The sequence below is a fragment of the Daktulosphaira vitifoliae genome, unplaced genomic scaffold (assembly GCF_025091365.1).
Source record: "Daktulosphaira vitifoliae isolate Bord-2020 unplaced genomic scaffold, ASM2509136v1 Scaffold_1, whole genome shotgun sequence".
NCBI classification, from domain to species: domain Eukaryota; kingdom Metazoa; phylum Arthropoda; class Insecta; order Hemiptera; family Phylloxeridae; genus Daktulosphaira; species Daktulosphaira vitifoliae.
In genome coordinates, this window is record NW_026099572.1 from 76938935 (window position 1) to 76966895 (window position 27961).

At 28.2% G+C, this 27961-nt stretch overlaps 2 protein-coding genes across 2 annotated transcripts; one reads left to right on the top strand and one right to left on the bottom strand.

Annotated features, from left to right (window-relative positions):
• The first annotated feature begins 1881 nt into the window (after positions 1–1881).
• Positions 1882–27726, top strand: LOC126909439 (N-alpha-acetyltransferase 15, NatA auxiliary subunit). The gene is made up of 17 exons (XM_050691863.1): positions 1882–2089; positions 2261–2345; positions 2518–2662; positions 3101–3218; positions 3342–3482; positions 3554–3698; positions 3849–4064; positions 4219–4398; positions 4486–4655; positions 4981–5133; positions 5397–5525; positions 5689–5902; positions 26183–26382; positions 26441–26549; positions 26615–26857; positions 26933–27030; positions 27099–27726. The coding sequence occupies exons 1-17, from the start codon at positions 2033–2035 to the stop codon at positions 27300–27302; spliced, it is 2607 nt and encodes an 868-aa protein (XP_050547820.1). The 5' UTR covers positions 1882–2032; the 3' UTR covers positions 27303–27726.
• Positions 9612–17070, bottom strand: LOC126909430 (uncharacterized). The gene is made up of 2 exons (XM_050691856.1): positions 16653–17070; positions 9612–12487 (listed from the first exon to the last, which is right to left on the bottom strand). Exon 2 carries the CDS (start codon positions 12485–12487, stop codon positions 9752–9754), a length of 2736 nt encoding a protein of 911 aa, XP_050547813.1. The 5' UTR covers positions 16653–17070; the 3' UTR covers positions 9612–9751.
• Positions 27727–27961: the final 235 nt, after the last annotated feature.

Genomic DNA, 27961 nt, shown 5'->3' on the forward strand with positions numbered 1-27961 from the left:
TTGAAGCTTATGTAATATACTTAAATATGAAAAAAAAATTCGGACTTTATTCTGTTATCATGGTGAAAACGGATATCAAAATTAATAAAAAAAAAAACGATTTTTGTAAAAAATTACAATATTGAAATATTAAATATTAATTTCATATTATATTTCATTTCTATACTTAATATTTATTCATATATTACACTTATAAATCATAAAACTTGTAATTAGGATATACATAAGAAAATGGGAGATCATGTTGCTTTTGGAATAATCCATCAATTTTTAAAATTAAACACTATCTACAGATTTGCATTGAAGCATTTTTTATGATGGTGATTTTAATCACTGTCAGATATCATCTATACTGGACCCAACTATGCTACGTCCTCACTGTGCTGGGTTTTTTAATTTATTAATGTATTTATTTAAAGGTTACAAGACTTTGCACGTTTAAATTTGGCATTAAATGCGAATAAATAATGTATTTTTTTCTTATTTATATTAATTATTTGTTCTTATTAGTTATGTCTTTTTATTAATAATGTAATAAGTAAATTGTCAATGATTAATGTCAGAATGTCTCTGGGCAGACCTGGTAAAAATTTCAGATTTTAAATCAATAAATGCTGGCGGCAACGTTATTTCAGTTGTCGTAAAGCCATTATCCTTTCCATATATCTTTTGTGACAATAGTATAAAAAAATTAATTATGAATTTCAATTGAAAATACATTTTTTAGATGTCATTTTTTATTTTATTACAATATAAACCTAACATTCTATCAGTTGAATGACCAATAAGTTATATTCATCTGAGAGTACTCATAATATGCAGTATTTTTTTTTTAATTCATTAATATTAAAACATATTTTGTTATAAAATGTGTATCATTATTTTACTGTTAATATTCTATTAAAATTAAAATATATTATAAATATGGAAATTAAATTTATGTTCATAGTATTAAAGAACAGGAGCTATACGAATCGGGGATAAACAAACACTTAAACGGAAAACAAAACGGAACGTTATAGAACAATTGCTAAAAAGTAGTAATAATATTAATTAGAAACAGTATTACAGAGAATGAAAATCAGCCCTAGTGTTTTCTCTCGAGATCGTGTTAACTGGTAAAATAGTAGAGGAATAATGCATTTCAATGGATTGAAATTGATAAGAAAATTATTTGTCCTATCCTATCAAATACCATTCTAATTGATATTGCAGTACTGATAAATATTTTATCATAAAATACCGTTCATACCGAATATCGTCCCAATTTGTACGCGACTTCTATAAAGTTATCTGATTATTCAGAAAAAAATTCTCAGCTTAAATCAAGTTAAATGTTTTTATTAAAAGCAAAACTTTTTTTAATGCCTTTAGTTACCGGCGTCCAAGTTGTAATTTGGCGGTTATGTTTAACTATTGAAGTTATGACCAAAAAAATATATTTTATTTAATAATTTGTATTTTCTTGAACTGTGATTTTCATTGGACAGTTCAAAATTAAAGTATGATTAAATAAATATTAAAATTTTAATTTGATGTCGACATTCTCTTTATTAGATTATTAATTGTTTTTAATATTTATGAACTATTAATCTGGTTTAAAATTAGTTATAAGTAGTGGCATTCAAAATTCGATTTGGAATATTACCTGACATACTTCGTGTGATTAATTATAATATTGTAATTAAAATTAGTTAAGAAATGACATAGAAAATATAAAAGTTTGTAAATATATTTTTTCATTTTAATGGATACATTTAAAATTTTTTATGACTTAATTTAAAATTAGTCAATGTGGAGCTACCTAAATTCCAAAGACAATGTAAGCTGTTATTTATCAAAAAAAAGAAGATTATAAATGTTACTAGCTTCATAGTTATTGGTACTTAGATTTCTCAAGTAGAGTGTTATGGAAGTTTCTCACGAGGATCATCTTTCTATAGAATTAAAAAAGTAGTTTTTTCTTAAATTATTTCTCTGTAAATTTGAGATTTGTCTTTATCAGGGATAGAAGAATAGTTAATGTTTAGAAATGCCGTCAGGCCAACCTTTACCACCCAAAGAAAACTCTCTATTTAAACGGATTTTAGTAAGTCTTAATATTTCAATTTTTTACTATGAATCTGTCGAGTATAATATTCATTTTAAATATAAGACTCGATGTTAGTTATTCATTTTGAAAAAGTTCCAACTATTATACAAATATCAATTGTCATAGAAAATTTTTTTTTGTTAATCTAATTTACTTAAATTACTTTAGAGATGTTACGAACAGAAACAATACAAAAATGGATTGAAATTTGCCAAACAAATTCTTTCAAATCCAAAATATTCAGAACATGGAGGTTAGTTTTGATAATTTTATTTAAACTAAAAATAAATATAACATGATGATAGCCTATAGTCAAAACTAGTATTTACAATTTTAGTATTTTACATACTATAAAATTTAACTTTAAAATATATTTTATAATGTACATTTTATTTATAAAAATATTAATTAAGTAATTTTTTTAGAAACTTTGGCTATGAAAGGACTTACTCTAAATTTTTTGGGTCGTAAAGAAGAAGCTTATGAACATGTTCGACGTGGCCTTCGAAATGATCTTACTTCACATGTATGTTGGCATGTGTATGGGTTATTACAAAGATCTGATAAAAAGTGAGTTGAAAGTATAATATAATATAAAATCCTTCCATTAAAATATTTAACTTTTTTAAATTTATTAGTATTTCATTAATACATAATAATTTTCATGTATTATAATATTCTATTTAATAGTAAAACTACTTGATATTTATTCTTGTCAAAATATGAACTAATCATTTGGTGTTTAATGTGTGTTTTCTCATATCTATTTCATGAAAAAGTTCTCTATAAGAAAAATATGTTAAATAACTTTTAAATTATTTTGTTACTACTGTGACTTTTTACAATTTACCATAATTTGGCTACTATCATAATATAACGGTTTCTTTTACTAGTTAAATTTTTATTTTAATCTTAAAGTAAAAGTCATTTAAAATTATTTCTGATAATTTGTTTGCAAAAATGTTTGTTATATATATTTATTTATGTACAATTTTGTTTTTTGTTTAGGTACGATGAAGCAATTAAATGCTATAGAAATGCTCTAAAATGGGAAAAAGATAATATTCAAATTTTAAGAGATTTATCATTACTGCAAATACAGATGAGAGATTTAGAAGGTTATCGAGTAAGTTTTTTTTTATTTAAATTATTAATAGAATTGTATTATACATTATATCAATTAATTTTATAGAAAAAAACTAGTCCTTTTTTTTTTTGTTATACACAGCTTTGTATATCATTGTTTTAGGATACAAGATATCAATTATTTATATTAAGACCTACTCAAAGAGCATCTTGGATAGGTTATGCTATGGCATACCATCTTTTAAATGATTTTGATATGGCTTTGAAAATTCTTGAAACATTCAGAAAAACACAAATGGGTTCTGTAAGTAATATAAGATTTTTTTACTCAAATACATTATTTTATTAAAATCTTCAATTAAACGATATGTTTAGGCACCCTTTGATTTTGAGTATAGCGAACTTCTCTTATACCAAAATATGGTTTTACAAGAGTCTGGTGGCACAATGGATGCAATAAAACACCTAGATACCTACAAAGAAAATATTTTTGATAAATTAACAGTTTTAGAGATTTATGGTAACATATTTGCTATTTTTAAGTTGAACTATATCAAAGTTTGGTATTATTTGACATTATTTTAAATAGTTAATATTCTATATTACCATAATTTGTTTTTTAATATCATATGAATTATATGTTGTTTTAATACAAGTTATTTATTTTTAGGATCTTTGTACTTACAAATAGGAGAATATCAGTTAGCAACATTATGTTATGAAAAATTACTCAAGAGAAATCAAGAAAATACTCTTTATTACTTAAAAATTAAGGAAGCTAAACAATTGGAAAATGATGAAAGTGTTTATTTAATGCTCTGTGATTATAGGCAAAAGTTTCCTAAAGCTCTAGCACCTAAACGGTTATGTTTAACTTTTGCTTCGGGTAATTTATTGAAAAAATCATTATGAAAATACATACTTGCACTTTTTATATTTTTGTTTTATTTAGTAGTGTATTTTATATTTCTACTATTAGTATGAATTGTATAATAATTTTTATTATTATTTAATATATATTTTATATGTAAATGTTTTAGGTAATTCATTCCGAAGTGAAGTTGATTCCTATTTAAGAGCAGGTTTTCATAAAGGTGTTCCGCCACTTTTTGTAGATTTACGTTCTTTATATAAAGATAAAATTAAAGTACAAATAATTACCAGTTTATTGGAGTCTTATGTAAATAATTTAACTAAGTTTAATTCTTTTGATAGTGATGGTAAGTTTGATTTTTTTATATTTATCAATTTATATTTTCTTGCTTATATTATAATTATATACTTATGTAACAATCATAAAACATTAGAAACAGCAGTAAAAGAACCAGCTTCTGCATTGCTTTGGGTATACCATTATCTAGCTCAACATTATGATTACCTCAATGATATGCAAAAAGCATTGACTTATATTGACATGGCCATTACGCATACTCCCACATTAATTGAATTATTTGTTACTAAAGGAAGAATTTTTAAGGTAATTGACTATTACTTGCTATTAAAACTAAACATTGTGTGTTAAATTTAAAAAAGTATTTATCTAACAATAATTATAATTGTAGTTTAATTATTTACAGTAATTTAAAGTTGTAATAAAAGGGTTGAATACTTAATATTTAAAAAAAAATTGATTTTATGGTATAACTATCATAAAAATAAATGATGAAGCTGTGGAAAATTAGTTTAATAAAACACTTTTATGAGTAGTTTCATAAATGAAAGTTAAAATATTTATCAACCCTCAAATATAATTTTATCTAAATTAGTTATATCATACTTAATTTGTCTTCATTTATAATTAGCACGCAGGTGATGTGTATGAAGCTTACAAATGGTTAGATGAAGCACAAGGACTGGACACAGCTGACAGATATATTAACTCTAAATGTGCAAAATACATGCTTCGTGCAAATCTAATTAAAGAAGCAGAAGATACATGTTCTAAGTTTACTAGAGTATGTATTCATAAAATAATAATGTTATTTCAGATTTTTAAGAAGTATACATAGTTTTGTTAAAATTAATGTTATTTTTATTTCTGTATTGAATTTTATATTTTATTAAAAATTTTTTAATTAAAACAGTTGAACTAATACCATAACCTAACTTATTGATTTTTCTTAATTTTGATTCTCAGAATATTTTATTGAAAAAAAAGATACTATAAAAATCTAGTATTCTTATAATAGATTAAAAAATTGATGAACTTTAATTTTAGGAAGGAGTATCGCCTATGGAAAATCTTAATGAAATGCAATGTATGTGGTTCCAAACAGAATGTGCATTATCTTATCAAAGACTTGGAAAGTGGGGTGAAAGTTTGAAAAAATGTCATGAAGTAGATAGGGTAATTACATTAAAAGCTAATTTTAATTAATTATAATTTGTTCAAATTTTGATCAATCTTTTTTAATGTATATTTTTATTTATGTAGCTTAACTTAGTTTCATTAAAATTATAAATCTAATTTCTTAACTAATAATATTAAATTTTTACTCATTACTATATAGCATTTTACTGAAATCATCGATGATCAATTTGATTTTCATACATATTGTATGCGTAAAATGACATTACGGTCTTATGTGAGCTTATTGCGGTTAGAGGATGTTTTGCGGTCACATCCATTCTATTTTAGAGTTGCTAGATGTGCAATTCAAGTTTACTTACATTTACATGACAAACCGCCGACTGATTCATCATCTAATAACGAATTAGATACAGGTAAGAATAATTTATTTTAAATAATAACACATTATAGTTATTTTTTGTGGTAAATTAATATTTTTAAAGACTAGTTAAGTTATCATATTATAAACAATATGAATTTTTATATTATAAATTGTAATTAAATGGTGATTCTAGTTTCCAATAACTATTAAAAAATTGAACTTAAAAATAACACTACTTTTAAATAGATTCATATTATCATTAATATTGCGTATATCATACATGTATATATATTTATGTATGTGCGTGTGTATGGAATGCACTTTTACTGACCTGCACTATATATCCTCAATTCTATTTATTAAAATGCTTATAATTCAATAAGTACTTATATTAAAGTTATTATCGACCCATCAACATATTTTTGTAAGAAAATGTTTACATTACATATATAATATACATTGTATATATCTCTTGTATTGAAACATGTATAATTCAAATATTTTTTTTGATCAATCTGAAAACTTGCTAAAATTAATATACTGTTGCAATATAATAACAATATTTCTTTAAAATACATCTTATACTATCAAGCACTTCAAGCTATAAAAACTTGTACAAGTTGCAAGGACTCTATTAAAACTTCATTTTAAAATTATTATTATATTATTACATCATATAAGGAGTTGTTACTGTTATTAATATTTTAATTAATTATAGAATAGAACCTTTTCAAGAGAGCTTTTAAAAAAAGAAAATGCTATTAGAAATAATTGGGTTATAATGTTTGTAATATAATATAAAAGTATTATTATATTATGTTACCGTGGATTTTTTCATAATATTTTCTAAATTTGCATTTAATATTGAATAAATTTATTTTATAAAGTCCAGCCCTAAAAAATAATTTTAAATAAATATTCCTTCCAATATTAATCCTTAGTAAATTTTTAAAAGCCTGCAACTCTAATTATTTACTACCTTTCAATTATAATAAATCAAAATAAAAACTTAATTTTAATTTATTTGGGAAGCAATTTTTAATCATATATTGGAGATGATGATATTAATATACATTTTTTAATGATTTTTAGAGATAATTAGTAGCGTTTCAACCTTTTTAATAATAGTAATAATAATATATTTTCCAAATTCTTACTGTTTTAGAATAAGAATAAAAGTTTTAATATAAAAAAATTGAGTTGTACTTAATCCAGAGTGATTGTTTAATTATGACTCGCACAATATCTTAAAAATTATAACACATAATATAATTTTTCCTTATAGATGTAGTATTTTACATTTTATAATTTCATGAAAATAATTGTTCCTTACCCCTTACTTTCCCTTTTACAATTGTATCAACATAAGCTTTCAAGTGAAAACATGTATATTTAAACAGCTTACAAATAAGAGAATGATTTTTTTTCTTTCAATGAATTCTAAAACAGCCAAGGAGAACTAGCTTTAAAGTCTTACATTAAGTAAATGATCTAACTAAAAAAATAACTGGTTATAAATGACTTTTGGTCCTGTAGTTTAAAAAAATATTAGCATTTTAATACAAGGTTGGGAGGAGTAATGTAGTTCATAAATACTTTAAGATAAAAATAAACGACCCATACTTCGCTTTTAGTCTTCTATTAAAATCTACATTATGTTGCTCTTCAACATTCTGTTTTCTACACAGTAGGCCATATTAATTTTGTCTGTTTTTATAATTTCCAGTATTACTCAATTAATTTTTTTAAATCTATTTTTAAATATTTTGAAATATTTATCTAAAATTTATATGTTGCATGTTACATTTAAAATATATTTTTTGTGATCTAAACCAATATTCTGGTATATAAATCTATTAATTCTAATTCATTATTTTTAGTTTTAAATGAGTGGTTATTTTATAGAAATTAATAAGTAAAATTAATTTGACTTAATCACACCAAAACCATCTAACGTTAATTTGGAGTATATTAATGTATTTTAGTTTACTAACACACAGACATAAGTAAAAAAAACTTTTGTATTATTGGTCAAACCTGCTTATCAGTATGTATTTTAGTATGTTAAATTCAAGTTTTAAGTTATTTAAGCTCATACATCTTAAAAATTAAACAAATTGCAAAAAGTAAATGAAAAATTTTTCGATATTTGATTTAATGTTCAAATTAGTTCAATGAATATATGAAGTTTATTAAATTTCATCACGATTAGGTAATATAAAATTGCAATAAAACATACCTATAAATATCAGATACTTAAGGCATGTTTACTAGATTAATAGATCTAACGTTCTCATATTTTAGCTTAAAAGTAAAGTTGAGAAAGTATTAATTTTATTATGATTTGTTTTTTTCTTGTATTATCACTAATATTTGTTTCTCACTAGACCGATTTTTCTCAATTATATGTTAAAAATCACTAATTGTATTTAATTGAATATATTATCTTCAAAAATTGAAAAAATATTCCTTGCTCCCCATAAATGTGGAAAATCTCCCCAAAAATACAATATAAAACATTGGCAGATTTTGATATATTTTTAAAAAAATTTTGACTTAAAAACACTATAATTTTCAAAAAATGTATGAATCAAACCAACTTTTTTGTTTTAATACCTTTTTTTTTTGTTTTTTGTTCATATGAAATATATATATATATATATAAATAATATTGCTTATGGAAAAAAAAAAAATTAATATTTGCATTAAAAATTAACTTTAAATATGTTTAAAATTATAGTTTTTATAAAACTGTTAAAAAAAAAATTGACTTCACTACTTGTCTTTATGTGTAAACATGTATTAGAGTTAAAGAAAAGATATACAATTTTCATAAAAATTTGGTAAATATACTTATATTGTTAAAAAAAAAATTTCTAAGGAATGTGTAATACAATTTAGTATTTAATCTAGTAATTTCATATATGTATAATAAGAGAATGACTGGGGACAATATTTTTGGTAATTTGATACATTTTTGCAATACTATACTATAATAAGGCTGTGTATGAGCCTTAATAAATTTTGAATTTATTTTCAAAAATTTTAAATACATGGGTCTGATTAAAAGTATAGATTATTTTTATACGTGCATGTGCATGTTTGCTTGTTTTTTTTTCTAATTATTGAGAATTTTGATATTTTTACTCAACATTCTTAATATAGTTAGTTAAATATTCTTATTTTATAATTTGTCACTAAAAGATTTTTCTATGGTTAATATTAATGCTTACCTTTTACAATTACTTTCCCATTTAGTTTAACATGAATAAAATTTAAGATTGTTGTATTTTTCAACTGATTAATTTTAATATCAAAACATTTGTTTACAACTAGTATACAAAAAAACTTACTGAATTCTAATAATTACTTAATTTAAAAAATCAATAATATTAGTAATCTTAATAAATTCATATTTATTAATTTAAATAAATAGTTGTATCATAAATTAATGAAGTGTATCATTGTCCATTATGACACAGTAGTTGAATTATTTGACTAAAAGTTAATTTTTACATAAAGTGATACTAACTATAAAATATTACAATAATTTAGTTTCACTGTTTTTAAATTGAAGAACTGTATACAAGTAATATAACACATATGTACAAAGTATTTATATTTGTATACTATTCGTATTTTTCCATTAATCAAATACATAAAAGTAGATTTAGATTTAATTATGTTAAATTAATTAAACTTAAATAATAAAATAGCTTAGGTAATTTTAATAGCTGTACATAGTATTACTTAACACAGTCTTTTCTTTAACAGTATTAAACTTTTGATTGTATTAAGTTATAAATGTTTTTTTTTTGCCATCTATCTCTAGTATTTTCTTCTCCACGTACATAGTACTAAAAATGGAAATACAGAATTTAACTATAGTTCAAACAATTTGTCATTGAACATTTCTTTTATAATACTGAAAATTATTATCATGATTTAAATTGTATTGTATCGGATGACCAGTATGTGTTGACATAAAGAAAAAATGACTGCCGCTATTACCCGGTAAGTTATATGAAACGACGCGATTTACTGGTCGTTGTGTCGATACTACGTTTATGTACTCAGCATCCGGATCTTTGGCCGGCAGTGGTTGTTTGTAATTAACTTGGGTATCGCCTATCAAAGAAACAGGCCTTTGAGTAAAATATTCGGCGTCTTGATTTCTAGTCGGTAATGGAAATTTATAATTAACCCGTACATCATCAACAAGAGACGTCTTAGGGAACTTAATGTATGGTCTCTGGAACCCTTCTTTTAGTCTATTTCGTTGTGGTATTCTGTAGTTATTTAAAGGGTTTTCCAGGTACAAGTTGTGTATTTGTTGTACGCCATTGGCATATGGCCGTGGCGTCGTACTGATCACTTGCACCACTGGCTGCTGTTCGTTATATGGCAACACGTTTATATATGGACGCTGTGTTGTAACTGACTCCGTATTGGTTTTCGTATATTGCGGCCGTGGAGTGTTTTTCTGGAAATTTTTAATTGGCTCCCTATTGTAATAATTGTCAAATTGTAGTGGTTTTGCCGTCGAATGTTCCGGTCGTTGTGTGACTGATTCTGACGAATATGGTTTTATTGTAGCTATTACGAACTCGGAGTTATCGTTGATCGCTGGCAATGGTTGTTGATAATTTACTCTGGTATCGTCAGCTAGGGATATGTGCGCCAGTGGCGTCACATATTCAGCATCCGGATTTTTCGAAGGCAAGGGATATCTGTAATTGATTTTGATGTCATCGAAAAGAGGAGTCAGTTGTGTTACTTGTTCGACTTGCTCTGTCGAAGGCAAAGATTGTTGCTGGTAGTCATACTGCAGCAAAGATGGTTGTGACGACAGGTAAGGCCTGACGGTCATCGACTGGTGTTTCAATTTGATTTTGGTCGGTGAGCATGGCGTAGATATTTTAATAATTTCGGCGTCTGGGTTAATTGTCGGTCTTGGGTTTTTGTTGTTGACTATTGTATCATCGATGAGCGATACTTGTTTGGGCTTGTATGCGTTGTAATTTTTAGGCGGTGACATTGAAGTAACTTGAGCTGCTTTTTCAGCTTTTACTTTTTGACCAAAAAGAGCAAAATATTTTTTCGTATTTTCGTCCACCAGACCGGCGTCGTCCTGCGTGAAAAACGCGTGGTACGGGTTGTCCGTGGCATAACTAGGCCTGTCCGTCTGATAACCATAGCCACCGTAGTCTTCAACCACGTCAGAATAATGTTCCACTTGTGGCTGTAATACAGGCTTTTCTACGTATTTCGGTTTTGACCATTCGGGGCGATTAACTCCTCTTAATATTTCATAATTTTTTTGTTTTTCTTGATGTTGTGGCGAAGGTGTTGAAGATGGTACACGAACTGTAATTGCAGGTTTGGGTTGAGGTTGATGAGGGTTTTTGTATTGAGGAGCCGTGTATTCGTACTGATAATAAGGTTTGGTCGTTGTCAATTTATCATGAGTAGTCTGGGGACGCGAGTTAGGTCGTCGGCTGACAACCTGTGCATCGAGATCGGCGTACTTATTGTGTTTGCTTGGTTTCTCTACGTCGTAGCTGTTATCGTACCCACCACCTCCCGCTAAACCGTCATAATAGTAATACTCGAGACGGCCGCCGATAGGATCCACAGGGAATAGTTGCTGTTGGTTATAATCGTTTTCTACGTTGTCATCGTAATAGTAGCCTACAGAATTATCCGTAGTAGTAACGATGTTTTTTATCTGTAAAGGATTGTCCACGTAGTTGCCTGCATCGTACATCGATATTGGTATCCAATTGTTATCGTGCAATATCTTCACGTTATGAATTACCTTGGGCATTTTGAAGTATGGCTTTTCATTGAATCTGGGAATGGTTTTACTCGTGTCCAAGTTAATTTTTTTCGGTTTATTGAGAGGAGCGAAAAAATTCGGCGGAGGCGGCAATACGATTCCGGGTACAAGAGGACCGGGCGGTACCCTCGTTGAGTTTTCTTGGTGATAAACAAAATCATATTTTGGCGGATAGTATAATGACTGGTCGTCTTCGTCGAACGTCCCATTTGATGGTGGCGGAGGTGGCAAGAACGGTTGGAATTGTGATTGATAAGGAGGTCTCCACGCTGAACCATTTACCTTCACGAAATCTACCGGACCCCCGTCTTCCAATTGTATGGGGAATGGGGGTGGTATTTTCGGATTGTCCGGTATTTTTACTTGCCTGGGCGGTGCTATGTAATTATCTATGTACGGCCAATTAACACTAGTTGTCTGTGTGAAATTGCCTCCTTTTAACACGAGCAGGTGGTTTTCGGCTAACCATATCTCGTCCTTCACGAGTCCTCCTAGACTGTTGACGTTGTCCTTAGGAACTTCAGGATTGATACTGTAGCTCAAAACCCCCGGCTTCGGCGGCCGACCATCGCTGAACAATTCTTTATGTATCAGCCCGTACTTACCTTCCAATATTTGTTGTGTGAGCGTTTTTTCATCGTCGTTGCTCGATTCCACTGAACTCCCTTCCGCAGTATTTGGTTCAGTTTCTCCGTTGGCCGCAGCTGGGGCCAACATTTCTTCCCTGTACAAGGGATCCGCAAATACGGTTGTCAGCAACAATACTTTTAATATCACATAATATGGCAGTTGATACATCTAAAACACGTTTGAATGATAATTAGTCTTCATTATTGTTTTACATAATAAAAATAATCAAAATGCAGGTTTCGACCGGAATTACGCGCTTATGAGTTTTGATTTAATTATTGTTTGCCTATTTTGTTGTGTAACGATTTTTCATATTTTTTAAGAAAAATTTGCTGTCGTCATTTTAATTGCAATGTTTCTTGCAACCATTTGACGCGTTACTTATTTTATGAAGACAACAATAATTTACCCATCATATTTGTATACACATCGTATATACGTTACAGAATCTGTAACATCATTTCTATACGCTTAATCCGCTAGTTATCATATAATAACCGAGAGTTTACGCACTAAAAAATTCAATAATCATATGCTTACGCTCTTATTTGGTAATTATTTCTTAATGGCACACGTCTTATTTAAAAGTTCTAATCTAATCGATAGGTAACTGTGTTAAGAATTTCAATTATATATATAAAATTATAACCTCTAATTATTAACGAGTAAAACTGCTAAGTAAATTATTTTAAACGTTTACGCTTTTAGTTGTTGTTCAGTAACAATGTCGTTTACAAAATGTTCGTATGATTGAAACATTTTTTAATTGTTTTTGAAGTAGGTGTCTATTTAACGAAACCACAATTATAGCACTATCGCGTATGCAAGGAGTAGCTGCAGTATTGATATGGCTCTGAATACATTTAGCTGATGTATCAGCTAATTATCGATTTTAAATGGTTAACCACAGTAATGATTAATTATATGCTCAATGACAACAACTAATGGTGTAGGGTGTCGAACGACAATTTATCACCGATGACGTCGCAAGATCAATAGATTTCTCTTTTTTATCAAAAACTAATTTTCCCTTAAATAGCCAATTGAGAACGTTTAAATGATATTGAAAAACAATTTATGTTGTTTTAAAAATAAAACTTCAATTAAAACGAATATTGATTAAATGCGTGACGACATTGGCTTCGTGCTTTTACTTAATGCAGTTCTATTTTTTCGCTCATTTCATAATAGTATTGTAATAAGTCCTATAATATGTACTTTGTTATATTCTCTATTATTATCTACGCCTATAAGCTACTTCAGAGGTACATGTCGGAATTTCATAGACAAAAGAAGTTTACAACCGGTTAACCTTGCTCTGATACAAGACACGACTTCGGTGCCGTTTGACCTACAGCAATGTCCATAGTGCACTTATTATTGTCCAGACGGAACGCCCCGAATCACTTTAATTTTCTATAGGGATCGGATAAATGCGAATTTCATAAGCTTTTCACGCCAGAATGTGAAAATGAGAATTACTGTTTCTTGTACGAGCCAAGAGAATATCGATAAAGTTTTCTTTCTGAACCTGCTACTTATTAATGTTGACTATAAAATATTTGTGGGTGATACTTGGGACAAATTTATTTAGACTAAATGCTTTGCTTTCGTAACGAGTGCGGTGTACATGTTCAATGTGTTTCTGTTTATCACACTTTGTCTTGCTCGACTGTAAATAAAATTGCTTTTTTAAATGAGGGTTATGCTTATGTGTTTATAAAATTACAAAGTAAACAGTTACCCACGCGAAACTTGTGTATAGTTATATACTTAAATATACAACTGACCGGTTTCTTATGTCAATGACTTTCAATTTCTGCACTAAATGTCTAATTTCGTAATTCTAATGAGTTGGATTATATATTTTCACCATATAAACTTTTATCATATGTTGTGTTCAGACACTATTGTTGCTGTTGCTCGTGAAAAAACTTCAAAAAGCTTTGTGTGCATGTTGTACACTCTCGAGTAATCGAATCAGCGCTTAGAAATCGTATAAACCCGTTACAAATACAGCGGATTTGTTAACTTAAATTTTATTTTCATACACGAGTTACATCTGAAAATGTTACATAACTTGAATAGTTTTATTATTTTTTCGCGTCGCAACAATCATATCTAATTCACATGTCCTCGTATGTGTCCAACTGTAATCATTTGAGTAATTGTCAGTCTTTTATAATACTGCGCATTTCTATTGATTTTGATATAACGGTATTAATTTGTAGTTTATTCAGTTTTTGTATAGGTCCTTTCCAATCCTATAATGCATTATAATTGTAAAACATTCCGATGAGCCATAAATGGTTTCCGTCTACTAATAATTACAATCTGCTTAGTTTATTTTTTTGAGTTTCTTCTTTTGAAGAACTTATTAATTTTATCACCGCCTTTATTTCACACGGAGGATGAAGAATACCTTGAACAACAATGCGTATACTGGGCGTTAATTGAATAAATCCAAAATAGCCACGTGTGGTGTTTATTATGAAAATATTTTTTTTTCATATTATAACGTGTGATTTTTGTAGTAAATTTCGAATTTTTATCGACGGCTGTATAAATATAAAAAAGTTATGACCCCCCCCCCGTATCAATTACTGATGGTTAATCTTATACAAATTAGATAATAAATAGATGTATATTTCAATCTTTATTCGAAAATTTCTATACAATATCTTTTTATAATAAATTGATAAATAATTGGTAATAAATGTCAGCCGGTAATGAATTATTCAGTTATAGAATAGGTAGTATTTTAATTGTGATAGTGAGAGCAGTTTATTTTTATTGATTCGCGTAAATTTAATATTTTGCTCATATTAATTTTGAAATTTTTATTTCTATAAAGCGTACTAATTTACACATTGTCCATGTAAAATCCGACTTCGGCCTTAATGCATGTAAATTATTTTAAGAAAACTAAATTATTATGTACCTACGTAATTGGTCATAATATCCTTTTCAAATAACATTTCCTCATCCGATTAATATAATGATCTGTATAATAGTCGTAAAAACTTTGGGGCGACAACCTACTCGAATGTCGTTTGCGTATTAGGTATCGTAAAAGTGAAATCAATATTAATGAACGCCAAAGTTACTTTGAGTAATCATTAATCTTATTGCATGTATACTCTCAATTAGTGTAACCTAATTCAATAATAACACTGTAATTCAAAAATTAATCAGAAATATCAATTTTAATGTCAATGGTACGAGTCGAATATTATTTTACTAGAAAAGTCCGGATTAGATATGTTCGTCATGTCGGAAAAGAAAGAAATATTAATGTCTTTTCGGTTATAATTCTGTCATTTTTTAGCTAAGCTCATTATACGATAAGTACTAACCGTATTTTCAAGATTTCTAAATTTTCCTATGAGACATTCAATGTATTTTGATGGTAGATTTACCGACAATTAGTTATGGTTATGACTCAAATTATTTTAGTTTGCTTAAAAATAACAAATATTATCTAGCCGGATGCCTTTCATAGTTGTTCACAAAAATTACTAACAATGAAATTAAAATTTTATCACTTGTTTTATGGCTACTCGTATAATAACAATATTGTTTTGTTTGCATTGTAAATCGTCCTTTACTTGATATTGATTTTAATATAGTTTAATGAAAATGTATTTATTTAGTTAAATTTCACTTTTATACGAATATACTTAAAAGGATATTTCAAATGTATGAATATTTATGAATATGTTCTTGTTTATTCAATTCGTGAATAATAATTCTTTCAATTTCTACAAAATCCACAATATTAACCTATGAATATTATGTTTTCTTAATTTCTTATTTATAAGCGATTGCGTGATGTGTTGAGTATTCAAATTAACAACTTTTCTAAAGTAACAGACTGGCGTTAATATAATGTCAATATTAATTGAAATCATAAAAACTTTTCCCTATCTTAACTATAATCGATAAAATGTATTTTATGATAATTTCAATTCAGGGATTTATCAAAATTATTATCTAATATATATATATATATATAAAATCGTATTAATTTATTCAAGTCGTGTTTTTTAATATTCAACTAATCATAATCGTTCAAACCTAGTCGGAAGGTTTCTTCTCGTGCACTTATTAATTAATAATTTGATTTCAACGAACAAGTTAAATATTAACTGTAACGTACAACTCTTATTAAAAACTAGAAAAATTATTTTGATCTATTTATCTTGAAACAAATCGTATAAAACACCATTGGTTAATTTTACACGAATTTTCTAAAAAGCGTGTGATACCAATGCACTCGACGTTAAATTTTAGCGCGCAGTTTTAAAATAATAAAATATAAAATTGTCCAAACCTTTAAAATAAGTAGATGTATATTCCGAATAATCAATAATTGAAGTGCCCATCACACAAAAGTCATACACACCATTTAACTCGGAATTCAAAACCGAACCGATTTTTGAAAACGTGCGTCATACTACGTCCACTTAGAGTACCACGACTTCACAACGCATACTGAACACATGAAATGCGCGTAGAGTACTGATAGCATAATTCATTCATACGTTTCATCGGAAGGAGTAGATAGAACCCTCTGGTCTTGGGAAAGTAAAGCGTCGTCAGCTTGTCAGTCATAATCTTGTTACAATTGTTTAGTGTTTGTATTTAAATATAAGATTTTACAACATTTCCAAAATGATTTTTACTCAAAATAATTTCCCATGATGAAACAGTAGCGTTAAGTTATATTATTTACAATAAGACTTTCTCAATAATGTGTTTGTATTTTCGCCGTGAAATGATTTTTAAACAAATTAAAATTTATTACTATTTCTTCTTTATACATACTTTGTTTGCGATTTTCATTAATGACGTTCTATAAATATTATCAAATAAAATTTATAATACACTTATATAATTTTATTTTTATATTCTCTATGTAAATTTACTTATGTAGCAACTTAAACGGACTATTATTAATTTTATTTTATATTTTAGTAGTCCGCTTAAAAAAAAATTCTGATATCGAAATTTTTAACCAAACTGGCGAATTTTATTTGCGAGATTCTAATATAATGAGTTAAATTACAATAGCAATTGAGACTTCATATATAGATAGACTTTGATACAAATTGTAGCGTTTTATGAACTATAACACTGTAATTTATAAACCGATAATAATTTTTAATGATTTTTGCACCTTTTTATGACGTTTCCAATAAACTGAGCATAAAATCACCTTCTGTTTTAACCAAGTTGTTACCTATGTTAATGTATTATTTTTTCAGCCATTAACAGATTTATTACTCTTAGTCTTGTTTTTTTATTGTATCACACTTATACTTACACGTTGTTAATATAATATTTTATATAAACGTAATGAATCGTGCCGTTGTAGTCTGCTGTATTTGTGGCGATGAATAACATGCATAAGAGTAGAGTCTGTGTTCATTTTGTCATTTAATAATGTAATTTTGCATTTGAATAATATATATTGTATACTGTTCGCGAGATGTATAACTTAATTAAGTCGAGTTTTACTTCCTCGAGTAGCAATTCATTTAATTCGTGACATGATCCTCCTTCTCTGCTTCATAAGTACAACGATTGGCGATTCATGTTAAAGTATACTTTTTAATTTATCACGCACGTCATACGTTTAATATTTTATTTCGTCTGAGCATTTCAAAACATTGTTGTTTATATTCGGTATAAATGATTTCAAATATAATTTCTTCTGTTAGCCCTTAGGTAGTGTGACTATTGATTAGCCAAGAAAGTAATATTCATGAAAACAATAGTAGAGAATTGGTAAACAATGGATCAAAACAAATTCATAGAGAAAGACCAAATTATGACATGTGTTTGACTGTCATAACATAAAAATATAAACAATAACAAATACGCGGTGTAGTTTTGTTGTTTCTACTTGAATGTCGCGCATTATTATACGATGACCAGAGTTCTCTAACTGTAACATATTATTATGTACTTGCACTTTATGTATAGCGTGTTGATACTGTTGTATGGACTATATTATAATCATGTAGTGCTCTATTTATTTTATAATATTTCATATCAATCAAAAGGCGTTTATATAGGCGAGTTTAAACAGGAGACTTTCATGCGTTACACAATATCCCTAAGCTTAGGGCTGGGCCGATTAAGAATATGCCGTGTAACGTGCAGATATATCAACACAAGATAAACATCGTCAATATTATTTTACATATATTGTCATAATACGTATTATAGTTTTTATTTTTACTTTTTTTCAACGCTCCAATAATTTTTGTTAAGTTCACTTCTCTTTTAAAATAGCCAGAACGCGCGGTTTGGATTCTTGAGGCCTGACGATTGATTAATATTTTCATTATACAGCCGACTACTATGGTATATTCTGCTAAATGAATAATGCAACGAGTCCAAAATATATGACATAATTAATGCTCAATAATGATGTTATTATTAATGTATAAATCTTAGTAGCAGTCCGGTAGAAATGCTGATATTGTATAATGCTCTAGATTCATAGCTTTAAGTGGACATTCTTACGTATATTTCAATCATAACAGTTATCCGAATAATTGCACGTTTTCGTTATAAATGTGTTCTTTTGAAAATAAATGACCGTAACTACTATTCTCATAGGACCGAAGGCTACGTAAATTATTATTTATTATCTATTTGTCAACATTCAATTTAGATGGTTTAATCGTTCATATGTGAGGTACAATTAATGTTTTTTTTTTTTTTTACTACTCTGATATAATTTATGATTTCAACCGGTATCGTCCGAGTCTGGTGATTTATTTCGTTCGATTATGATTCGCTTCCCTTTTAACAACACTGTCTTTTTAGGTTATGTAACTTTTTTTTTTACAATTTTCAAATTGTATGCAAATAAATTTTCTAATGTGTATTTTTACGTTTTCGCGTTAAGCGCATTAGCATTTTGCTCTTGGAATTTATGTTTTTTTTTTCAACATTACAACAGACGTATAACGGGCGAAAAAACCACAAAACAGGTGTGGTGAAAGTTTTACAAGAGGGCGCGGTAACTTTAAACTAGAGCAACTACCAGAATCGTGCAATGGGCCCCGAGCTATACACGCGACCTGCCTCCTTCCTTTTTTTTCTTATTTTGTTTTTTTTTAATCTCGGTGTGTGTATCTCGTTACAATGGTCAGCTCGATTTTCTACGTGTAATTGGCTATTTTCATGGTGTATTGTAATGAATCTGCGTGTGCTACCATTCTGCAAGACGGATGTGATCTAGAATTTGATATGCAACGCCGGTGTATCATTTTGCATCATGGAGGAGAGAGGGTACGGCGTATAAAAAATAATATCCGAACCGGTAAATATTTTCTGAAGGAAAATTTTATTAGTCACGTTTGACGTTATTTCTGAAATAGAATCAGATTCTAATTTGGATACCGTATTTCTTATATAAACATAAATTTGTGGTAATTTATGCATAACAACCAGTATGTTATGACATTACGTGCGTTCGCGAAAGAAACGTCCGGATACGTACCTATTTTTTGTGCATGGAAACATACAGATCCGCGTTCTTGATCACTTACTTGACTCTGTTATGACGCACGACAACTTAAGATTTTTTAAAGATTAATTTTTTATTAGATTTTAACGTGAATCAGTTATTTTCGACTGATGTTATTAAAAGAATAAATAAGTATTATTTTCTTCGACAGGACTTTAGATCGTAGAACTTGATGATGAGTAAGATTGGAATTTTTACCGCACGTTTCTTATTTTTTATTTGACCTTTTTGCGTCCGTCATTAAACTAAAATTTCATCGAATAGTCGAAGCGCGTTAGAGTTGATCGAGTCAATAATTCGCTTTAATATAAATTCAATCCATCGAGTATTGCACGGATTGAAACATACTTATTTGTACAAATTTTTTAATACTTTTTTAAGCGTAATTTTGAACACAAGTGCTTCGGATAGAGCACTTAAAACTTCTAATTGCTATGTGGAGCGTAACGGAGAAATGTCCAGTGTACTAACCTACTTGAAAGTCTTTTAACCAAATAATCAAAATACCATAAGTAGTATACGTTATTCGGAGTACGAGGAAAATTCCATCTTGACTTTTTGGAACGCATTCAGAATTTTCCCGTAACATTACTGGCAATATATTTTTGATTCGTCTCGTGCGATATGGTTAGGCACCCGCCATGAATGTACAAAACATAATAATATCGTGACCGTTATCAGATTGAACAAATATCATTAATTAAGTTAATCAGACAGAATCAGCTTTTATCTTCAAATATGAAGAGCATGTCATCGTGTGAACCACTTTCCAATATGTTGTTTTTAACTTTAATGTGCTGGAGATATTAATTGTTTGTGTTTCTTTACAGAATTTATTATAATACTAGTACTAATGTCCGATACACACCCGAGAAAACGCCTTTTTTCGCAATAGCGTCATTACTTATTAGTGTTAATTAGAATACTACGAAAATAGTAATCTAACACTTAAAACTCGTCACGATCCGTCTTATTTCATTTCTAATTGTGCCACACCGACCGTATAATGTCCCTCGTATACATGTTGTAGCAAATATTTATTTATCAAACAAAACGAAAAAATTAGTTCTCTCAATTCACTTAAAACGTTTCACATCGCATTTTAAACGATGTTCTCATCCCGCGAAATCTTGAGAAATTCAAATTATTTGTCCATTGTGTGTTAGGATGAGTTAAATGTTTAATTACTAAGTAAATATCTGTCATATTTAATGTTTCTTTATCAAGGTTAAACGCGTATTTGTTACTTTTTTCTACTAACCTTAAGTATAAATTCTGTTGTTTTTTTAATACATTTTACTCATTGACATTCGAGTGCACAAAATAATTGCATGGTAAAATGCATTTGGAAAAATTGTCTTTCAAAACTAAATTCGACTGAAATGTCGAATCTACTTTCCGTGGGTTATTCTGAAAAAAATATAAACCGTTACAAAAGTTTATCACGCTTATTTGCAATGGCAATCACGATTAACTCGATAGCATAGCTTAATATAACAATTAAACAAGATAATAAATTATCATACGAATAATATGAAATATTACGACTTGATGAATGACGTGTGCACGTACTTCCGTACAGCTAAGGTACTTTTTATTCATTATGACTTTTTCCACTCTCCACTGGGACCCTAAACCGAATTAAGGATTATTGATATCCGATAGACGCGAGTCGGACTCTTTACTTCCGACAGACAAGAGGTAAAACAAACTGTCGGGAACATCAAACGCATGATCAATGGTTTATTAAAACAAGCATCGTTGTGTTGTGATCACGTGCCGGGCCCCGCGGCAGTTGCCGTTTAATGCCCATGAATATCATTATCATAATGTGACGATAAATCGACAACAGAAGCTACTCTCTTCTCGTGTGTATCAGTTGGCGTACGTGTCGGTTATTCGTGATTTGATTATGATAATGACGACAATGCAAAGTGAAGAATCGTATGGCTCGCGCGAGTGTATGTGTTGTACGAATTATCAAACAAAAAGTCACGAAAAAATCATTAGGTTACGGTCAAGGGGGCCATCACCATCAGCGTCGGCGGTGGTAATGAAGAGACCGGTTTTACCCAGTCGCGCTCATCCTGGATGATGAACACGGTGCACTTGTACATGTTATTATTTATTGGCGTGTGGCGCTATCGGTTTCTGCTTGGTCATGATTCATCATCAGTCTGCTAGTTAAAAAACATATCGGCCGCTGTCTGCACGTCACGACCGACGGAGAATGTCCATTAATTCATTAAACAGCGCGCTCACACCCACCCGTGCGTTTGCAGAACTGTGCTTGGATTGTATTTTTTCCACTGTTACAATTATTTGGGAAACGATTGTTGTGTTAAGAAACGTCGTTTAGCGCAATGTTTAACGGCGGCCAAGACCCAGTTCTCATAAATAATAATAACTAGACCTGTTGTTTTTCTTCGAGATAATTTTTTAGTTTCACTCTTCTTTTTCAGTTTTATTTTCTGTTGTTTCTTTTAGTTCACTTTTCATGTTAAAAACTCTTACAATTGCCATCGCAGTCGTCTGCACAACAAAAAACCAATAGAATTACGCTTTCTATGTAGTAATAATAATATATATTTATTAAAAATTAATCAGTTATCAAAACAATAGCCTTCGAGTTCTATTGATTAACTGCAAATGGTCTATTTTGCTAACGATTCAATTCTTCGATGAATTTCCTACACTAGTATTGTTATTAAAATAGTATCTTTTGACTCGGTAAAATGAGTGTGCTCAATTGTTATCAATGCGCTCTGCGAATATTGCCAAGCGTTTTAAAAGAAAACGGGCCATTTGGAATTTAATACTGCACACAACTACTATGAACTATTGTATGTTAACGTTCTGCTGTAAACAATTAAAACTATTCCAGTCTGTAATGGCATTTCTCACGGCAGACCGACACCATGCCAGTCAGAATCGAACAATTATTTCTGATAAATCTCAGCAGCCATGAGAAATTCATTATATTTGCAGTAGGTAGATATAACACCAACGATCATAAATTGTCCAAAACGAAATGACCTTACTAAATCCATTGTAATTATGATTATAATGCACTACTGTGTTGTGAAATCATTTCATTGTTATTTGTAAAAAATGCTTAAATGAAAATAGTATAACCTACTGTATAATTAAACACTTAAATGTATGTATCTTTTTGCTTGGGACGATTTAGGTAAATGTATTTATTTTTTTTTTTTTGGAAAACAAGTAATATTACTATTTTTATGTTTCTTTAAAATTATTAGATTATACTCAAAGTTAAATTATTTTACGCAATTAAGTAGAATTATTCTAAGAGGTCTTTGATTTTATGACATTAGTCGGTACTGTATCCTTGAGGACTTAAAGTAGTCAGTGATTATAAATAAATTTTGTCGTTAAGAAAATTGGTCAATTTTGTCTCTATAATGGTTTTATAATCTGTTTATTTTCTCCTCATATCGTTTGATTACTAATATTGAGTAATTTATTTATTGCCCTATAAATTATTTCATATGACAAATGATATTTTCGTACGATAGACCATGAAAACAATATACAAATGATATTTAAGGTAAGTTAAACACGTTCAAGGTTTTACCCGGAAGGTGGTTGATGAAATTATTTTACTCTTACGTTAAGTATAGTTACGTATAGTTCTAAATGAACCCCAAATGACAATAACTTTAACCTTTATTTAATTAACTTGAAAGGATTATGCAATTCATATCTTTACTAAAAAAAATTGCAACCTATAATATATTGAACTTAAATACCATTAAATTTCCATCATCTCTTTTCTTTATTTTAATAATATCACGTACTACAAAAATAAACATTTTTTACATGTTTTGAGTACTAATTTTTCATTATTAATTTTCATTGTAATATGCCCATAAAATATTCGTATGTATTAAAGATGTGCTAGCTTACAGCACTGACTTTTTTAAGAGAGGATATTACTCATATTATGTTCTGTANTTCATTATTAATTTTCATTGTAATATGCCCATAAAATATTCGTATGTATTAAAGATGTGCTAGCTTACAGCACTGACTTTTTTTAAGAGAGGATATTACTCATATTATGTTCTGTAACAGAATAATTTTTATCATTATTTTTTCATATAACTCATAATTATTTATTTACTAAGCAGTATCTTTTTAAAGCAATATTTCCATTAAAATGTGTACTTGTACTCAATACCTTTCAATAATGTTAAATGTGTTCTATGTCATATACGATTATGATAAAATTGCATCTTAAATTATTTAGAATCGTTTCTACCCTAAAATTTATATGAAGATATTCTACTGCATAAAATCTTTTTGAATATAGTCATAAAAATGACACATCCAATTAGTTTTTTGTATCAACCGTGCAATTCGAGAACTACTCAGGGACGTATTCACATATTTTCCGCCTATAGGCATTTAAAAATTTACCGCCCTTCATTACGTTATGACGGAGGGGGCTCATTTTTATATATTTTCGCCTTAACACTACTAATTCTTCCTCGGAAAAAGTATTTAAATATATTTTTCAAGTAAATCTATGTTTATTAATAAATCATAAAATAATTTGCTTGTAGCTATTAATATACATATCATAAGTACACAATAAATGATAACGATTATGATAAATATTTGGACGACAATATGTCTTATAACAATAAAAAAATAACTCGCTTTTTATAAATTTGTTGGCCTTCAATATTTTCCGCCCCTTGAAAAATGCCGCTGGAACTACTCATAGGCTACTTATATTATAAAGCTTACACTTCACTACTAACAATTCCTTTAAATTTTTAGCACAATAACAAATTACTGATTTTTAGTTTATTTTACATTTATCTTAAAACGTAGGACAAAGTTAAAGATTTATCTGTAATGATAAAATTATAAGAAAATTTAGTTATTTATTGATTTTTTTCTTCTAAACTTATAAATATCGCTTATTAATCTCCATATGTTGGTTTTATTATTTATATCTACCTTTGAAACTAAATCACGTAACATAGATGTTATAAAATAATTAATTTTTATTAAATAATAAAATTGATATTAATTATGAATAAGGTTTTTTCTTTATCATTCAAAGCTTACATTACATAAACTTTTATTAAGATTGTATCTTTTAAATCGACTAAAATCAATGTAATCAGTAAAAGTTAATTCGTCCATACTATAAACTATACGTTCTTAACGTGTTTATAAAATGAGACGATTAAGTTGAGAGATATTTTTCAATTTCTATTTAGTCCTAAAGTATTGTAGGGTGATTATCTTTATGAATTTACAAGAAAAACGCTATTGTAATAACAAGTTTTATATCAATATTGATATGATGTACTTATTGTTCATTCATAATGATTATTCATAATCAACCATGTTTGCTTTCTTAACTGCGACTTGTTACGAGAGTAAAAAAAGTAGTGAAATAAATTCAATTCGTTTCGAATGAGTTGATTGATTGTAAATGTATTTATTGCTCTATACCAAAAGCTCTTATTCGGAATCAATTACTATCCTACTAATGTTCATCGGGGCCGAAATGTAGATCACATTTTCCAATCTACACTTCCATTAACTCTAAGTAATATTATGCAATGACATTATAATGATATTTCTGTGACTGTTCATGTAATACGCAAGGTCTCTCTCCTGCGGTTCAATTTCGACATTCTCGGACCAGTTGTTTTCCTGTTATACATTTATATGTTGATATATCAATCAAGTCCTGGAGTGATATTTACACTATGTACTTATATTAGACTCGTACCCGGCCACATAATAACATGTTCTTTTATTTTTACTCATTACCTTGCGGTCTGTGTTCCCAGGCTACTACTCGTCAATCCCTTGACCAGACATTCCTATTGTAATTACAATTTGATACCAAAGATTGTTTTATTCTATTTTACATTTTAACTAAGTAAAAATTTACTTATACATCGCTGACCCAACTTTATACATCATAAATTGTGGATGCAATAGATAATGGAAGACAAAAAAGATGTCGTACTATTATTTTACACATATGAATATATATTACGACATCGTTTTGTCATTTTCACAATAGTAACTATTTTGATTAGACGTTTGCCTGTCTATTGTTTTGGTTCACCTATTACATTCCGACGTCGACCTAAGACCATACAGCGCTTATTTGTTTTCCTTTTTGAATGTATCCTACAGGTGTGGCTTGATAAAATAATAGATATTCAAGCTTTCCTATAAAATTAATCTTACCATGTTTTATGATGGATATTAAACTAAATATTAGATTATAATTTCACTTAAATTAAGGATTATTTTAGGAAATTTGGCTCCTGGACAATTAAAAAAAATGTTAAATAAACAACGAAAAGCGCAGAGGAAAGCCCAAGAAGAAAAAGCTCAAGCTCTTGCAGCACAAGAAAAACGAGATGCGCACAAAAATCGGCAACAAATAACTAATGCCGGCGATGATGTAGATGCGATGCCTTTGGATGAGCTGCTTCCTGAAAAATTAGAGAGAGTAATTTGATGAAAATTTAAGTTAGTTTATATTTATAATAACGTAATTTTTTTTTTAGGTCGAAGACCCATTAGAGCAGGCGATCAAATTTTTGAAACCTCTCCAAGAATTAGCTTCAAATAATATAGAAACGCATTTAATGGCGTTTGAAATATATTACAGAAAAGGTATATATTATTATACTCTGTATTATTCTATAAAAAATGTTTCGAATTTTTTTAATTTTGTTTAGACAAATTTTTACTGATGCTTCAAAGCATAAAACGATGTCATCGAATCAATCCGGATCATCCAATGTTCCATAGTTGTCTAATAAGATTTATGGAAAAGTTGTCTAAATTAGACAATATTCAAGAAGAAATGCAATTAGTGCTTAATAAACAATTAGAGCCAATATTAGGTGGAAGATCAGCAGTTGAAATTAACATTGAATTCCTCGCTAAACATCATAAGTCATTGCCATCATTGGTTCAAGGTATATATTGAATTAAAATTATATATAAATAGGTATATTTTTTAATATATATATATATATATATATAATTTTTAGGTTTAAAAATGAAATATAAACTGGATAATAGTTCTCAACAAGAAGTTCTTTCACAAATTACTAAGTTAGATAGTTCAATGGAAGATGTCAATATTGAAGTAACAATTTATATTGTTAAAGATTCGAACATATCTTTTTACTTAAAATTTTCATTTTAATTTTTTAGACATGTACTGATATCTTTAATTCTTTAAAAAATGGCGAATTTGGAGAAATTGGTAATATATCTGAAGAATACCGAAAAGAATGTTATAAAAGATTTCCTTTAGCAACAGCATTTCATACAGAACATGACCTATCCCCAATGGCGTTTTGGTCCAACTCTTATAATACATTAAATGAGACACAAGAAAATTGTGTCAGCAATTGAAATTGGGCATGGATGTTAGATCAAAATATATTTTTAATTTTGTTGAAAAATCTATTCTTATTATTTATTATAATAAGTCTTCAATATTAATACAGGCTTATTATATTATAGGAAAAACAATATTTGATTTTCACCTTGATGTCCTGTAAATAGTTCAATATTTCTCATTTCTAACATGTTAATCGACTTAAAGTTGTTTTGACTGAATATTTATAATTTATTTTATTGTTTTGAAATTGCGTAATGAATATGAAAAAAAAAAACTTTAATCTATTTGAATATTTTAAGCCCAAAAACATGTTTCTGTGATAACATCTAATATGTAAACTTTCTTGTTTTAAGACGACAATACAGGTTTATGAAGTATCAAGTTTTGAAAAAATCTTTATAAATCTGTTAGTAATATATATTATTTACTGAGTAATATTGAATTTGTTAGTATGAATTTATTTCTTGTATGAAACATACATAGACTAGTTAATAGTTCAATTATTTGTACAATGATTTCAATATAAAAACTTTCTGTTCAATAAATCAAGTAAAGTTTACAACTTGTACGTTCAATAAAATTAATTTTTTATTTTAATAAAAATATGAAATTTAATTCATTATTGTCAATTTATATTAGACAAATAAAAAAAAAATTGTGCTAATACTAT